This window comes from Rhopilema esculentum, chromosome 10 (genome assembly GCF_057945365.1).
Source record: "Rhopilema esculentum isolate cy_ngs chromosome 10, ASM5794536v1, whole genome shotgun sequence".
Classification (NCBI taxonomy): domain Eukaryota; kingdom Metazoa; phylum Cnidaria; class Scyphozoa; order Rhizostomeae; family Rhizostomatidae; genus Rhopilema; species Rhopilema esculentum.
The window spans coordinates 8,790,930-8,807,670 of NC_142824.1; the positions used below are offsets into that span (position 1 = coordinate 8,790,930).

Consider the following 16,741-nt stretch of genomic DNA (forward strand, 5'->3'; position numbering starts at 1 on the left):
TTCAATCCTAATAAAATTATGGAGGACAATTAGAATGTTTGTTTGTTGTGCCTAGGGTCCTTGGTTCTCAGTCGATGTTTCAAATATCCAAGATCCAGCTATACCTAGAATGTCATGGTTGAAAAATGTTTTTCCGCCGCCAACATGTGGCGGTCTTCACCAAACACCGAGCAATCAGTCTTACCTTTTGCAATAATGACGTCGCACTGAACTTTAGGTGCATACTTTAAACTGCTGCTTAGCTATACAGCTTACTAAAATTGAAAATTAAACCAAAAGACCAAAAGACAAACTTTCTGGGTCTCCCTGTTGATGTCCGTAAGGAAAGAGCATTCCAGTTTGCCCCTGTCGCAGAATCTTTAACAGCAGTTTGAGGCACAATGGCGGAGCAGCGAATGTTCAGCAAGCAAATACATCTATTAGGAGAGAAACTTAACTTAGAGATTGCCACTGACAGCCTATTTCCTGGCCCTAGGTCAGCATTGGGTCCGCATTCAGTTCAGCTGCACTGATGATCCCTGGCATGGGGTGAAACCGGTCTACAGCCGCTCTTTTGAGGTATCACTGGTTTTCTTTACTAAACAGTTTTACTGCAACTCTGTGGGATGGCATACAGTCCGCCAAAACCTCAACACTGCTTTGCGGTGCGGTTCTTTGCGAAATTGCTTGAAGAGACTGTCGAGTCTCCAAGTCTCATGCGTATTTCTTTTCATATATAATATTGCTTTGACACAATTATTGTGAAGATTTTCTTAGAATGTGAAAGCGAGCCTTCTGTCAGTAGCTGGGGTCGGAAATTTTTGTTTATAAAGTGTACTCTTTTTACCAATTTCTGAAAATTTCAGCGCCCCCACAATCAACTGCCGCCCCCTTAAATTTGCGCTAGATCCACCCTTGCGCCATAGCGGTTTCAAATGCTTGTTTTTGTTAAAGACAATTTCGAATCTTGTGCCACAAAAGCATTCGAAAAATTATGTTTGTTTCAACTAGCTAGAGGTTGCTATTACGATATTTCAATTACCACGGTTATCAGTGTCCAAGAAAGTGTTCATTTATCCCTGGAAAATGCTATCAAGCTCTAATAACCAAATTGTAGCAAGGCTGGTGTTGAAGGGGCAGTTTAATTTTTCGGCCTCCTTGACCATTTTCACGGTCGTCGACCGTTGCACCTTCACTTCTTCTTTTCTTGGCTCTGAAGGTATTATTTGAAATCTTCAAAATTTATCCCAATCTGTTCAAACATCCTTAAATTAAAGTAAGAAGCAGCACCCTGGTACATTATATGATTCCCAAATAAAACAGAGAATGTGGAACCAGCTGTACAACTAGGAAGAAAGCAGATGACCTCATGGCCTTTTGATAATACTTGAAACGTCACTTAATTGCACAAACACTATGATGACTATTAGCTGTTATAACTTCACAGCTTTCCAAATGTTCAAAATTTGGCGCAATATCCTGTTAATTACGGTTTTCCTCATATTGACAAACTGAAAATACCAATCCCAGCTGAAACTCTTCTCATGGTTAAGGTAAACAAAAATATTTTCATCTATTTCTCAATGTCTCACTTTTACGCGCTTTTTACTCAACATAGTGAACAAATGACCACCAGTAGAAGCAAATTTAAAACGGTTATAATGAAGTGAAATCGTTAAATCTCTCATATCACAGGATTGTGCTGTGATGGCGTCCTACCTATTCATTATTTCAGCTATTGCTGCACTTTCTGGCCTTGGGTATGCAGTAGGTGACCATTGTGGTGAGTAAATCAACTTACTTTACACTTGCTGATTAACTTATTTGACTTGTTTAACGTCATACTCCTATCTGTTAATTAACGGACATGCATTAGAAACCTGAGATACTTAGCAGGTATTAGTTCTAGAAATCATTCTTTTGGGAGCTTTAAAACTATGTACATAGGAGTAGAAACCGTGAAGAGACTTGAGAGATTGCCTCCTCAAAATGCTGAAGCAAAATGCCTGTTTCTTCACTAGCAGACCGTCTTAACAAAGTTTACTTCGCATCTAGGCACTCATATTTTATTTACCCTTGGGAATGCTTTTTGATGCTAGACCGTGTACACAATTAATAAAAAAGATTAAATTTTGTACCATTAATATAGTTTGCAGATTAATCCTTAAGGAAATGCTTTTTAAAATAGAACTTTCCCAGATTTATTTGCAATGTCAAATGCTTTTAAAGCTTAGATTTAATAAACATAATGTCTTAAATAATTTGGGATTTCTTAACTTAGAAAATTCCAATAAGCGGTCAATGAGTGGAGATCCTGGATCAAAGCATTGTCTTACAGGTAAATAAAAAGTCGTGAGCAGCATATAGACATTTGGTTGCAAATAGAGTATGTCCCAATGTTTGCTTGAAATAATTCCAATGATAGGTTGTCTTTGCCATTTTGAAGTATGTTCTTATGAAAAGACGGATAGGTTCAATAGAATGTTTGCCCCAAAACACTAGACGAAAAGAAAAAAACAACCACAAGGCACTAGATAAAAAATGAAGAACAGTCAACAAGGAAGACCTTTTCTGCCTTCTTGTAACCAGATGGGTTCTTGTGTGGGTTATTGAGAAAAAAATCGTATTTATTTATGGCTCTAGTCTTCAAAATGGCATTTTTTGCATAGTTAGTTGACATATCTAGCTGAAACAAATCGCATGAATTAGAAATGCGCCTTAGAACAGTCTACAGAAACTTTTTTATTCTCTAAGATCTATATAATTTATATAACGTATACAATATTTCATACTTCTAGATTCTAAAACATTCTACCCACTTCAAGTGCTTGTGCGAAAATTGCCAGATCCTCTTGTTGTCAAGGAAGGAGAGAAATTCAATGTTTCATTGACAATCAAAGTTCGAAGGAAGCTGCCAAAAAGCTTTGAGGTTGACTTAGATTTATGGAAAAAGATTGGATTCTGGATTAAAATTCCTTGCATTAGTGAAGTTGGATCTTGGTAATAAAATTACGTATACCATTTCCATACCTTGACTGAAATAATAATGAAATCCTTAAAATATAGTATCGAGTTTGGATTCCAAAAGTTCCAAAAAATATTAGGAATATTCCATTATTTGTTGCAAATCCATGTTCCTAGCAAATCTTTTCCAATAACTAGTTACAAATTGGAAGAGATATAAATGAGAAGGGGGTTTTGGGAGCTGTGGCACCCTTCCCATTTTCTTTAAGTGGTCGGTAAGATAGTTATTTGAATGTCAGTTATCTAACAATACGAACAATATGAATGAATTGTCGTCATCTGCATCTTTGTTAGAAAATATTACTCTTTATCACTTGGTGGCTCGTTGATATTTTGCGCATTAATTTTTAGTGACTATAAGTTTGACTGCCAAAAGATGAACTGCACTCAGTATCTGGACATGTGTACGAGCTGTAAAATTGCTGTTGATGACGTCACGATCACAGTTCCTGTCAATGTGGATTTCCCATCATTCCTTGTCAATGTAAGAAATCAACTGTAATTGAATAGATTGTATCGGAAGTGTGACAAATTGAAACTGATAACAAATCCTAAAATCACCATCTTCTATAAATAATTTATGATAAATTATGGCAACTCACAAAAAAGCACCTCTAAGTTTAATATGACTGCTCTGCAACTCGCGACTGGCCTAAGTGATTAGGTGTTGTGAGTGCGCTTTGCTACAAATCAAATCTATTTTTGACGCATTTCACATATTCCAGGACAGTGGAAATATATTTCTCATATAGGATGTTACAATGGGAAGGTTCTGAATCGTGTTCTATAAATAGAAACAATTGCTAACGAAAGAGGAATACACGGAGTTCGAATCCGTCAGACAAAATGCCACAATTCTTTTGAAGTTTAAAATATGGTCTTAGGTATAACAACGTTTTGAATTTGGGCAAATTGTCTGAGTTATCTGGTTTATTTTTGCAACGTTTACTATATGTTTTGCAAAATAAATATCTTAAGCCAATGTTAAAGCCAATAGTAAGTGTTTTTTGCAATGCTGATTACTGAGGAAGATCGACCCTTTCTTTTAAGTAAGTTTGATTTGATTAGCTAAAAGATTTTTATAATAGTGATGTAATTAGCACACTCTTTTTGTACTGACATTTTATATCTGCAGGGAAAATATTGGATTGGCTACAAAATAAAAGATGGGAAAAATGGATCTTTTGTTGCCTGTGGTGAGCAGTATATCAACATAGAAATATAGCCGAGCAGCATAAGCATGTAAAGTGTGGAAATTTCAAAATTGTAAATGAAAACGAAAATGATTGTGTGTGATTTTTCATAATTAGTTTCGTCTTCAAAATACAGGCATGTAGTGAAAAATACTTTTTTATTTTTAACTGATCGATGATCAAGCCTGGTAACTTTTATCAAAAATCTGAAAAGATTTCAAGATCCATTCTCAAACAATTGAAATTGCACATTATTGGCTCTCTATATATAGCAGCTGGGTGTAACAAGACATACAGCCAATTTGGAACCAGCTACCTGGTAAGTAGATCAGATTAATGCTAAGGAACATATTGATGTCAACAACTTTATAGTTCGTTTTCCGTGGTTATCTCTGTCTAACAATGGTGTTTGTGTCTGTCATACATACAAATACAGCAAAAATCCTTCATGCTAATAGGTGTTCTTTGCCAAATTTGTGCTTCTGTGAATTGGAGTTCTAAATCTCCTCCGAACCACAGCATACGTTCATTTTGGGCAAATTGTAGCAGAAATCTAGCCTAGACTTATAAAGTATTCATTAGATGATTTTTATCATCATTGATCTACGACTTCTGACAAAATTCAGATAACTGTATATCAAGTTTACTTCATGATTGAATTCATATCGCATAGTTCATTTTGTTTTGCAACAAGTGGTCTGGTCCAAGACATAATCTATTGCAGGGCCAAATGTTTTAATGTTTTGGAAATTGTAAAAGTACCTTCTTGAATTTATAAAAAGCAGATTTTCTCGTTAATAATGCAACGCAATTATCCCAAATCACAAATTTGAACGACCATTTAGAGGTTGGTGAAGAACTGAGATGTTGTGACAAATGAAAAGAAAATATTCCTTCTATAATATCGAAAATCAAATAAGACTAAATAATTAATTCCTTCTTCTAATTACGCTAAGCACATTTACGGTGGTTCAAAACTCAACCAAGGATCAAAGCCTTGGTTGCCTTTTGCATCCATGCATGAAGCCGGTCTCAATGCAGTTTAAACAGCCTGTTTGTGAGGTGCATGTCATCCACATACCTGTAAAATATAAATTATTCAAATATTAAGCCAACGGAAAGGGTATCAAAGATAGTTTATGATGATAGTTTATGAAAGGGAGAAAGCTAGTTGCACATGAGAAACTTAGCTGATACTGAAAAAACTTTAATGCAAGAATAACTCAGCTGTTTTCATTTATGAAGTCTGCAATTATATGATGATATAACGATTTCAAAAATAAGTGAAAATCACCTTGTCATTGGGCTGTTTATGTGCGGGAACCTCTTGGAATATTCTCGAGCTGCTCTTGGCGGTATTAAAACGCCTGCGGTCCCCCACCGTGGGGCAGACCCTCTTTCGTGGTAACCTCTGCTTGGCAATGTTTGTCGTAGAGTTGACCATTCTTCACATCTTGTTGCTTGAGAGGATGGGTAGTTTTTTTGCCCACAATCACGTAAAGAGTGAGAAAAAATTGATGGCTCCACTTGCAATTTCCACTCTTTCGGAACATCTGGAAGACTCTGTGGGGTCGGATACAAAAATTTATGCCTAGGCACTGGCACAGCAGCTGTCGTCCTCGGCTCTTTCGGGTTATACGTTCTTACTACCCACACAACCTCGTTATTGTTTGGAAAGACATTCCTTGAGTAGCCATAGCTCAAGGCTCCTAAGCTTCCAGCCGCCATGCCTTATTTACAAACAAAATGCTGTGAAATGAATTCCTTCCGCCATATTCTTTTCAAGGAATTGCGGCTCGCGTTGCCATGGACACTCACCAGCTGACTCTAGGTGGCTTACTAGAACCCAATTCCCCAATTCCCTTTGTTGGGGAATCTCCTCTTTGATTGGACTCAGATTCTGATCTGCTGTCCGAAATATATAAATCGCAAGGGAAAAATTAGTTATGAAATTTTCATAAAGTTACTGGAAATTTTATCTCACTTGATCTTCTACTACACGCGAAAATGAGCTCCTTACGACTTGAGCTCCTTAAGGGGTTTTTCAGGCTCTATTTCGTGGTATCTTGTGTTATTTTTTGTTTCTAAAAATACCAGTAGAAAATGCTAGTAGAAAAAAAAACGAGACCATCATCATCGATGCGTAAATCACTCCATGGAAATTTCGTACACATTTGGTGGAAATCCTATTGTTTTATCTTAATATTTCCGGAAGTCCTTTTGTTTTCATTGAAATCTCGTAGGCTCGTTACAAGAGGAAACTGCTCTTTGATCATCACAACATTGTAGAAATTACATACACAGGTGTCGCAATACTTTTGTCCTGGTAGTGAACTGAATCAAATTCCCAATAGTATTTCCCTAGACCCTGTAACTCCGAGAAAATAAACAGCATGATGGCAAAACTTTATACATCCAAAGCTTATCAAATTTTAAGTAATTGCTAAAACTCATTCGATTCACATTCTCTAACATTACTTATTCTTCTTTTCTCCTAGAAAAAAGTGCCTTCCTAGAAAAAAGCTTAAGCTTGCCAAAACAACATAGCCTGCGTCACAGGCCCTACAGGACAATTTTCAACATAAAAAATAGGGAGGCAATTGACCCTCCAGCCCCAGTGACTTTCCTTTCTTTTTAACCAGTAGGTTTTTTCCTTTTCTTCGGCATTTTACGTATTAAGCATCTTCAAAATAACCATGTAGATTGCTTTCTGAAAATCCCAGTGATTTGCAATTTTCCACGCTTCACTAGAATTTCAATACACCCTCAAAATACAGAAAAAACGTTTCGCTGCAAGAGTTTTCAGTTAACAGTCTTTCTTTCTCGAAATTCACCAAGTTCTCACTATGAAATTTTTTGTCGCTTAATTATAGCAGTCATTCATTATGAATTCAAATACTTTGCATATGTTTGTCAAAAACGATGTTACTCTGTAGTTAGATCTGGCTTTTACGCAACACCTCTCAAATGTCGAGAGTATCCCTAAGCCACTCTACATCCAGGTAATCAAAATGAATCAAGAATGCTTTTAAAAGTTTTTATTATCGGGTAACGTTGATATGAAGCACAAAAACACAGGCGCTAGAATAGGTCATGAAAGAGCCCTCGTTTTGAGATGGAGAATTTTAAGAGGTTTCAACATTTTTTCACCAATTTTGAGGCTTGTATTCTTATGAAATTATTTTTACAAAAAATATTGTACTTCTTTTATGAACTTGCTCTCTCTTTTGACCAAAAACAATATTTTTCCTTCGGTACTGCCTAAAATCACGAACAAAAGGGCCTACGAACTATGCACGCCTAATATTTAAAAAGCAATAGTGATATGATATTAGGAAATCTTTATAGCGTTATCTTTATGTGACTTTTTTCTCTTTCATATTCATTCAGACCATTGGTGAGACAAGTATTGAAAGTCTGAACAGGTTTTTTGCTATATAATGCAATCAAAGAAAACTTGGTATAGTGTAAAAGAATTTAGCATGATACTAACGTGTTATTTTAATATGATACCAATGTTAAAATCCATAACGGCACTGTTTGTTTGGGCAGGTAGTATAACGCCATCTACGGCTCCACTACACTACTGAACTCAAGGTCAAATAAAAGAATAAATATTTCATTTTTACTTCGATCAGGTATGCATTTTGTAGGTCACTTAAAGGAGTGAATAGTACATTTCCCAAGATATGATTGAATAATGTAAAAAAGCAAAATTAAACATTTTTTTCCGGAAAATAAATATTGTATCCAGAGCAAAAGGTTTTGCATGCCAAAAGCTTTTTTGTCTGAAAAAATATTGGGGGCCTTATAATGACAAGAATCAATAGCGAGGTAGGAAAATGTAAAGACCCTACTGGGCGCTAAAACCCTCAGCATTTCTCTTGTGATACCCTTGCTTGACAAAGGCTCGAAGGAAGAGTAACAAAACAGAGAGGCTATTTCAAGATGATCCACATAGTCACACCCAAACGAGGTACATTAAACTCTTGTCGTGTTACTGTTCTTGACTTTGAAGTTCCAAATTTTGGTCGAAGAAAATATAGCCAGCATGTATCGCCTCGAATTTGCTTTATTTACTATTGTTATAGCCGTAACGTTAGTTGCATTTGTAGAATGTGAACAAAAGAAATTGCAGATAGGAGTCAAGAAGAAGATAGAAAATTGTTCAAGACGCTCGAGGAAGGGGGACGTTCTACATATGCATTACACGGTACGATATATTTGATAGTGCAAATTTTGTTAGGATTGTGTTGCCCTGATTGATTTTACCTTGAATTGAGAGAATAACTACCTTGATTGAATTGGCAGAGTTATTGGGAAAAATTGGGAGATTTGATGGACCATATACAGGGGCGGACTGGCTAATTTTTTTGGCCCGGGCAAATTTTGATCAAACCGGCCCACAATAATAGCAAAGAAAAAACTCCTCGGAAAATGCTAGTAAATGTTAGTCTGTAAGGAAAACAAGTTTTTAAATTCAGTAATTTTGTGCATGAAAGAATGCTGGTTAACATAACATTGTTAACAGAACATGTTAAATATGTCATTTGCTGACTAAGTAGTAAATAAACAAAAATTTTAATTCATTGGTTGGACTTTGTTTCTAAATAAATTTAAAGTGGAAAAGCTTCTATCACACTCCACTTGTGACAAATAATTTTTTAATCCTCTGGAAAATCAAAATGATTTTCAGCAGCCCAAAAATATCGATTTGTCAATTTCTGACCCCAAAAATAAAACATGGGCACCCCTGTTGAAATTTTATCGTGCAGCACCGTACCCCTGTTGGGCAGGGGGTGCATTTGACTTATGATAGTATAGGCCTAATAAACCTACCAAAATTTGTATGAGTTTATTGAAAGGGGCAAGAACGAGACCCTGCTGTTTTTTGTGGCGTTTGTGGCTTTTGCTTGATAAAAAAGCTTTGTATCGTAGCTGAATCCTGTTTTAAGTCTCACAGCTTTTCCTCACGAAATTTCTGTGCACCACCTTTGGTTGAAGTCTTCTTGCTCTTCCCTCATTCTACGTAAGTCCTCTCAATTGCTTCACATCACAGAGCAAATCGCTTAGTGAACTCTAACTTTTGGACTTTTAAATTCACTTCATTAAGCAATAGCTTGTGCTTAGGCAGAAACATGACCAGCTTCAAGCAAAAGCTAAGCAAAAAGACATCAAGGGAGGTTAAAATCATATGTATCGCATTGAAACAGGGGTGTTACAGTATAATATGTCGCCAAAAAGGAAATACCGTCAAGAGAAAATATAACAATAACATGTTTCCTGAAAAGTGTGTTTGGGCTGCAGTGACAATAATGAATTGATAATTTTAGTGGTTTTGGAGTACTCGCGTGTATATTTATTCTTTCCCACAAAGTCTCTGAAAATTCAAGGCGAACAGATCAACGCATGGGTATACTTTTTGCCTCGCATTCACTTTTTAAGCTAATTTATTTTTTTGCACTTTTATCAGCCGGCCCTTAAACCGACCGGCCCTTTGGGTGATTGCCCGAATAGCCCGACCAGCCAGTCCGCCCCTGACCATATATGTATAGGTTATGTTGGAAATATCCGGTGTGGTCTCAGAAAATTTAGGCCAAAAAGAATGTTAAGCAGTTTCACTGTCAGTGTTAAAGGACTCTCTGAGCTTTGGAAATAAAAAGTTAAGGGTCCAACAAGGTATTGGGTAATTTGCGAGTAATGGTTTATCTTAGATTGGAGCCAGCACCGTCACTACACGAGGAGAGAGTGTGAGAGGTGTAACACCCCCACCCCCTTCTTGAAAAATATCACATTGCAAGAGCAAAGGATTTTTTGCCATTTATGGTTACCTAGTTCGCAAATTTTTAAACTTTTTGGCAAATAAAGGATTTCCAACCCACTTTGTCTCAAATGGGACCTGGAACCCCCCTCCAGACTTTAAAGTTGGTTTTCGCAGGGAATGCCATTCCCGTGCAATAATTTTTTTCTTTCATTCCGCCCTCATATTATTAAGAATCTGCCATAGGTTCTGCACACAATATCTGTTTATCTGGTCATACCTGCGATTATTCCATTATCTTGCACAAGGTAATTGTAGTGATTTTAATATTGTAAGATAGGCCATATTCCTGCTTCTTCATCGAACATGCCATCACCATGACATCCACTTACCTCATTCACGACATCACAGGGCATGTCAGTTCAGTCAGTTCAGTTCAGATCAGAGTTACACAGGCAACATACTGTCTCTCTCACTGTCTCTGTATTTTCTGCATTCTAAATAAGATTTGAAGTAGCATCAGTGATGGAAAGTCAAAGGAAACAAGATAGGAACCTTGGCAATTCTTGCTAAATATTATCGCTCCTATATGATAATTAATTGTAGTATTTGTAATGAGAGTAACTATTTTATATCAATTATCTAAATAATTGTAGTAAGAGAAACTATTTTATATCAAGTAAGTTGCCTCATTAACAGCATTTTGTACACTTCTTACACAATGATGTAATAATGATGATCAAAAGAAACTTTAAACAAGATACTTAAAAAATTCAAAAAGATATGAAGTAACATGACTGAGCGGGTGCGGAGTGGGGCTGTGCGAGTGCTATGGATTTGGTGCTATGGATGGATTCAGATGTGAAAAAATGGCCAGGTAGCTAAGTTGATAAAGAAATAGCATCCAGCTTTGCCTATGCCTACAGGTCCAGGCCCTGCCTTCCTTGTTTCCCCTCAAAAATTTTCTCAGTATGCATGACTTAAGCAGATAAAGCAGTCACATCAAAGTGTTTCTTCAGGTTGTTTTTAACAAGTTCCAGGCAGCTATAGTCCCTTTTCAGGTGACTCTTGTCTGTTCCAAGTATTTTTGTATCCATTCTTGAGTACTGTAAAAGTTCTATTAAGCTCCCAGGGGCTTATTTATTTTTGTCAGTCCAAGAGAGGGACTTAATAGAGAGGGGGCTTAAGAGAGAGAGAGGGGGCTTAAAAGAAAGAGCTTTTACAGTAATTCCTTCTGATTGCTATGCTGTTACAGGTCATTTTTGGTCATTCCTGCCCTTTCCTATTTCTTTCATGTTGTTTCTTTTTTAGTAACTATAGAGTATAAAGGGGATTAAATAGTTTCAAAAACTTGATTTTTTTGGTGATATCAAAAAGAACTTCTTATTCTCTTTGTCAGGATATTTATTCTTGCATAATATGATTTCAATTGTAACTTTTGAGACATTATTTTGTGATTGTACACTCTTTTAATGCGACCATGGTTCTTCATTGATTTTTTGTTCTTTATTTACTTTTTTTTCTTTGAAAGATTTGGGAATTAGAGTCTCAAGTGGTCTGTTGCAGCATTCATTACTTTTGACAAATTTCTGTAGCACAAGATATATTAAATAATATTTGCTTGAACTGCTGGATCTAATGAAATTTCCCAAAACATTTCCATGTTTTACTTTCCACTTTTTGCTACTTTTGGTACATAATGATACAATATATTGATTTCATATTTATCTTTGGTTTCCAGGGAAAATTGGAAAGTGGTTCAGAATTTGATAGCAGTATTCCAAGAGGAGAACCATTTGTTTTCACTCTCGGGGCTGGACAAGTTATTAAAGGTAGATTATTGTTACACAAACTAATAATCAAAGCGTCTTCTTGAGTATCAAGCCTTTTTTGCCTTATGCAGACCAAAACAGACACAGCAACTTGATTCAATGATAGTGATCTTCATTATACATTTCATAATAAAGTTGCCTTGAGAACATCTTTGGGAGGTGTGCACAACATTTCTAAAGATAGAAGCAAAAGTAGAAATCAGCTCCTTTTTGGCATTGAAAATGGGGATTGAGCTTCCATATGAATGTAGCCCCAAATCCCTGGGGTCAGGGTATAATGTTCTGTGGTATTTGTTCATAGACTGTATTATGTGAACAGGTCTCATACGATATCTACACACATACATTTTCAAAAATTTGCCTTTTCTTTCTTTGTAAATGAATCCAACTTTTGGGGTCCAAACGGAAACAATTCATTTTCAAATATCATTGCATTTTGAAATGATTCAACTGTCAAATTCTTTTTACATGTCCGTATTTTCCATGCATAGAAAATAATATTTTCATTTTAAAAATGTGTTCTTATACCTGTGGCCTTGAAAGAATCTGAACACAAAATCAAGTATGAAATAGCACCATAATTTATTGGCATAAAATCTCGTGCAAATCTTATAAATTATACATTTGAGAAAATGGTTTAAGTTTGATCATCATTGTTTTAAAACAATATTTTGCTTTGTGGTGATATAACTTTACATTTTCAGGTGCTCATTAAATTGCTCTCCTTGGCTATTTTGAGGTGTGCTTTAGATGCTGGCACTCAATTGAACAGTTGACCAAATTTTTTGCAATTGACAAATTTTTTTTTGACAATGCTTTTTGCCTACAATGCATTTGACCATTTTTTTATGATTTCCTGAAAATAACATGTAAATCCATGTTTTTTGGAGCCATGGAGGATATTAGATTATGCTAAATTGCTTGGTCTGGTCTTCCAAAAGCTTCTTGATGAAGACTCTCTAAGGCCCTCCAAATTGTTAAAGTTATTTTTTGAAACCAATAAACCTTCTTGCTTGTTCTTTTTGAGTAAAACTGCATCATACTTTTGGCCAACTGATATCCAATTCTCTAGCATTCCCAAAATAAAACTTTTTTGAAAATTAGACCCATTTTGAAAAATACTTTATGTCTCACATTGTACCAAGTTATCAATCCATCGTACATACAATTCTACACAACTACAATACAATTAAATGAAATACGACGCTAAAATTAAATACAACAATGCTTACAAAATTATAAACTAAATAAGGAAACAGACAGATTCCCATAAAGCTATCCACTTTTGTAGAAAATATTATTTCAGCAACAGTATATTGATTTTATCTTTGTTTAGTTAAGCATTGCATAGGTAGTCATAAAATTCAATTGATATATCTGTTTATGGCTTGTGTTTATGTATAAAGATCTAAAAGTTATGTCATTTGACTTCTAGGATGGGATCAAGGCTTGCTCAAGTATGTAACAAGCATTTCTTTATATGCTCAGCATCTTTATTGTATGGATATTCTGCAAGTGATAGTGTAGTGACTCTATTTAGGCCTGTTTACATCAATTTTTCCTTCTCATTCATTCCATCATTTTCCCACATTCTCACATCGCAGCACAGGCATCCTCTACGTCACTCTCATTTCACGCATTCGCTAATCCCTATTGTTTACATAATCTTTGCCACGCTATTCAATTTACTCATCACCTTCACTCGCCCTTCCTATCCTTTGCTTTCCTTACATCATTCGTGTTAATTTTAGATATTCATTTCTGTATATAAGCATGTTAATTTTTATGTAAGTTCAGTTCACATCAGAGTTACACAGGCAACACACTGTCTCTCTCACTGGCTCCGTGTTCTCTGCACGTAAAATAAGACACGCTGGATTGGAAATGACACGTTAGTCAAGGATGGATTTATTTAGTGTTTACATTGATCGCCGTTCCGATGTACACTATAATAGTTTTGATAGAAAATTTCCTTCCATGACATTAAGTTGTAAAGAAGTCTAGTTTTTATTTGTCTTTTCTAAACTGGAAGTTTTCTCTTGAATTTTTAAGTTGATGATTCTGAACGCAAAAGTGTAGTTCTAGAGAAAACCCAAAACTTCAAGTGAAAAAATTACACCCTCATTACCTTTATGTAAATTGAATATTAGTACATTCATAGATAATGGTATGTGTAAAATGCCTCTGCTTTTATACAAATAGTATGCTAAAACATTGACTCACTGTAACAGTTGTCTTTCTTACATTTAGTATACTGTTTCTTCATCATTTCAAATATATATTTTGCTAAGTGGCATGTTTTAAGATCTTTAAGAATATCCATCAACTTAATGTTTTCTTGTCAACCAGTAGAAATACTTTTATTTTATAGTATGTGTGAAGGAGAAAAGAGAAAGTTGGTTATACCCTCTGAATTGGGATATGGCAGTCATGGTGCCCCACCAAAGATTCCAGGTAGTTAACTATTTTGTTGGTTTTTTTAAGTTCCAAGTTATTTTTAAAAAACTTAGTTATTGGTGCAATGTTAAGCTATTGAAACTAGAAAACACTTTGTCTCCAAGGCGACAAAGAATGTCCGAGGGAGAAAAGTTCATGTCCTCTTCTAGAACAAGGTGTTGTTTGTTCTAAAAAGAATCTGGCGTTTTACGTAAATTTTAAACTTGGTCTCACCAAAAGCTACTTAGAACTATTAAGAAGCTTTAGTTGTAAACTTTTGATAGCTTTTCACACTTTAGCTTTAATAGACCTTTTCTAAATGACTTCATCTTTATTGGATTTCTGCTTCATTGAAGAGCCAAGGATGTTCATGGTTTTCTCTCCTTAAAAGCTAGCTAGCACTTAACAATGCTCAAAATCAAACAAATATTTTAAGAATGAAAATTGAATAGCTACTGGAAGGTACAGCAAGATACAACCGGGTATATGCTGATTCCGTTCATTGGCAAAGACAAACTTATCTTTTTCGCAATAGACAATCCCTATGTTATGTGACAAATTGGAAAGTAAAAGTCAATGTTTTTAAAAGAATATCCAGCGGGACCCATTTGTTCAAACATTGTCGATTTTATTAAAACCGTACCTTAAAAAACCACTGTTATGCCCAAACCAGTTACGCTGCGATCATCTTGTCATTTATAAAAATTACATGCCTTATCCAGGGACCTCATTAAAAAATGGTTGCTTTCTGTCGTTCACTACCCATATTGTATTTCCTTTTAAGATAATCTGCAATCATTTTACTATGAATTATGTGTGCTTAATGTACTTATTATTTTTTGGTAAGGTGGTGCTACGCTGATTTTTGAAGTGGAACTCATAAAGATTGAAAGGAAGGCAGAATTATAGTGATCAACTCCAAATATCATGTATGTTGTTGTTATTTTGAAAGATAAAGATTTAGTTTTTCAATCGCCATTTTGACCCGTTGTTATTCTTTGTGCATTACTGAGCTGTTTTAGGAATTTTCTTTATAGCTAAGTCAGGATATTATTTTTCGAAAATTTTTAATGGTGCCTAAGAACTCTTCTTCCCCACAAGCTTATCCTGAATTCTAAGATGCCAAAAAGGAAGTTTCAAATTCGATACAGAAAGCAAAGAAGCAGAAATATATGACACAGACCTGTCAACCCTCCCGGTTCCGCCGGGAGACTCCTGGTTTTGACTGCTTTCTCCCGGTCTCCCGGTCTCCCGGTTTTTAAAATTTTTCTCCCGGTTTTAAAGATGTCTAGGAGAATGTCTAGGAAGATTCTTCACCGAATATTTTAATGAATTGCGCATCTTATGCTTCAAAGACAGGTCCATTGTGTATGTTTTCTTTTTTACAGAGGTATAATTAAGATATAATGGTCACATTGACTTTCCACATGACAACAATTTTTTGTTAGTGCTCACTTAGTAAAAAAAAGCACTAAAAGTTATTATGAAGATACTTTTCATGATCACTTTTGTCACAAAATGTTTGCCGAGCACAACATTTTATCAGGTATATTTATTCCCATAACGAATTACTGTGATCTCCCTGTTTTTCACCAAATCTCCCTGTTTTTCACCAAATCTCCCTGTTTTTCTTCAGGAAAAATTCAAAATTTCCAGGTTTTGAAAATTTAAGGTTGACAGGTCTGTATGACAGCTTGGCAATTTCTTGAAACTTCTCCGCTTCGAGAAAAAAGCTGTAGCAATTTAGCATCTGACAGATGAAAAGTGCAATTTCGCCGGACTGCTTCATTATTCCACTGGCCAAATGCAATGAATTATGAATTTGTTATTAGTTGACAGTTCCTATTGATGATGTAAGCGTTGACATGTATTTTTCATGCTTTAATGAGCATGTTGCATTCGGTGTGCTATATTTTACAGTACTGGAGTTTATTACTTTGGCATGTCATTGAGCCGGCTGTGCATGCATCTGTTATGTTTTGTTTTGAGATGGAACGTTTAATTATAAAATATCATCCCTAGTGGCGTAGATAAGAAGATTCATAGGAGCGGCGAGATTTTCCGACACAAATTTAATAAGCACCTATGTTTTGTAATGAATTTAACTAAAATAAAAAAATCTGTTGATTTATTCAGATATTCTCATGATTATTCTTATGTTAAAATCTTTCCTCTCAAAAGTTAACACTTGAAAATCAACATCCATGTTAAATATTTGACAAGATCAGAGACAATGCAGCAGTTTAGCTTTACAGAGGGTTATTCGCCCCCTCTTACCCCCTCTATCTGCACCATCGATTCATCCCTTGACATCAGACCCTCGTCATGAATAGTAGAAGTTCATTAGAGCCTTATCAATTTTCTGAAGTTAATTTTTATAATTTTTAGTTGAACTGAATTTTTCAAAAGTTGATTCTGAGCTCACAACAACCGGCTAACTCTTGGCCATTAGAGAGGCCCACCCTCCGACTATGTCATTATTTAATTTGGATTGGATAATTTCATGGAATCTTCAA

At 35.5% G+C, this 16,741-nt stretch overlaps 3 protein-coding genes across 4 annotated transcripts; 2 read left to right on the forward strand and 1 right to left on the reverse strand.

The window, feature by feature from the left end:
* Window positions 1-1,578: 1,578 nt before the first annotated feature.
* LOC135688120 (ganglioside GM2 activator) lies at window positions 1,579-4,291 on the forward strand. Of its 2 annotated transcripts, XM_065204834.2 has the most exons (5): window positions 1,579-1,762; window positions 2,261-2,317; window positions 2,778-2,979; window positions 3,355-3,487; window positions 4,139-4,291. In XM_065204834.2, exons 1-5 carry the CDS (start codon window positions 1,687-1,689, stop codon window positions 4,226-4,228), a joined length of 558 nt encoding a protein of 185 aa, XP_065060906.2. In that variant the 5' UTR covers window positions 1,579-1,686; the 3' UTR covers window positions 4,229-4,291. The 2 variants fall into 2 exon arrangements, with proteins under 2 accessions (XP_065060906.2, XP_065060914.2); XM_065204842.2 differs by lacking the exon at window positions 2,261-2,317 and having other exon boundaries at window positions 1,582-1,762.
* Window positions 4,292-5,086: 795 nt separating this feature from the next.
* Window positions 5,087-5,999, reverse strand: LOC135688143 (uncharacterized). Its single transcript, XM_065204867.2, has 2 exons — window positions 5,491-5,999; window positions 5,087-5,277 (listed from the first exon to the last, which is right to left on the reverse strand). The coding sequence occupies exons 1-2, from the start codon at window positions 5,922-5,924 to the stop codon at window positions 5,229-5,231; spliced, it is 483 nt and encodes a 160-aa protein (XP_065060939.2). The 5' UTR covers window positions 5,925-5,999; the 3' UTR covers window positions 5,087-5,228.
* A 2,166-nt stretch (window positions 6,000-8,165) lies between these two features.
* Window positions 8,166-15,209, forward strand: LOC135688134 (peptidyl-prolyl cis-trans isomerase FKBP2). The gene is made up of 5 exons (XM_065204855.1): window positions 8,166-8,409; window positions 11,699-11,789; window positions 13,225-13,246; window positions 14,161-14,243; window positions 15,073-15,209. Exons 1-5 carry the CDS (start codon window positions 8,248-8,250, stop codon window positions 15,132-15,134), a joined length of 420 nt encoding a protein of 139 aa, XP_065060927.1. The 5' UTR covers window positions 8,166-8,247; the 3' UTR covers window positions 15,135-15,209.
* Window positions 15,210-16,741: the final 1,532 nt, after the last annotated feature.

Bases quoted from the DNA above. Each gene is read 5' to 3' on its own strand.
- LOC135688120 (XM_065204834.2), top strand. From the start codon at position 1,687: ATGGCGTCCTACCTATTCATTATTTCAGCTATTGCTGCACTTTCTGGC. The intron at 1,763-2,260 runs GTGAGTAAATCA...TTCTTAACTTAG, and splicing joins TGCAGTAGGTGACCATTGTG to AAAATTCCAATAAGCGGTCA. The intron at 2,980-3,354 runs GTAATAAAATTA...ATTAATTTTTAG, and splicing joins ATTAGTGAAGTTGGATCTTG to TGACTATAAGTTTGACTGCC.
- LOC135688143 (XM_065204867.2), bottom strand. From the start codon at position 5,924: ATGGCGGCTGGAAGCTTAGGAGCCTTGAGCTATGGCTACTCAAGGAAT. The intron at 5,278-5,490 runs GTGATTTTCACT...TATATTTTACAG, and splicing joins ATAAACAGCCCAATGACAAG to GTATGTGGATGACATGCACC.
- LOC135688134 (XM_065204855.1), top strand. From the start codon at position 8,248: ATGTATCGCCTCGAATTTGCTTTATTTACTATTGTTATAGCCGTAACG. The intron at 8,410-11,698 runs GTACGATATATT...TTTGGTTTCCAG, and splicing joins TTCTACATATGCATTACACG to GGAAAATTGGAAAGTGGTTC. The intron at 13,247-14,160 runs GTATGTAACAAG...TTTATTTTATAG, and splicing joins TGGGATCAAGGCTTGCTCAA to TATGTGTGAAGGAGAAAAGA.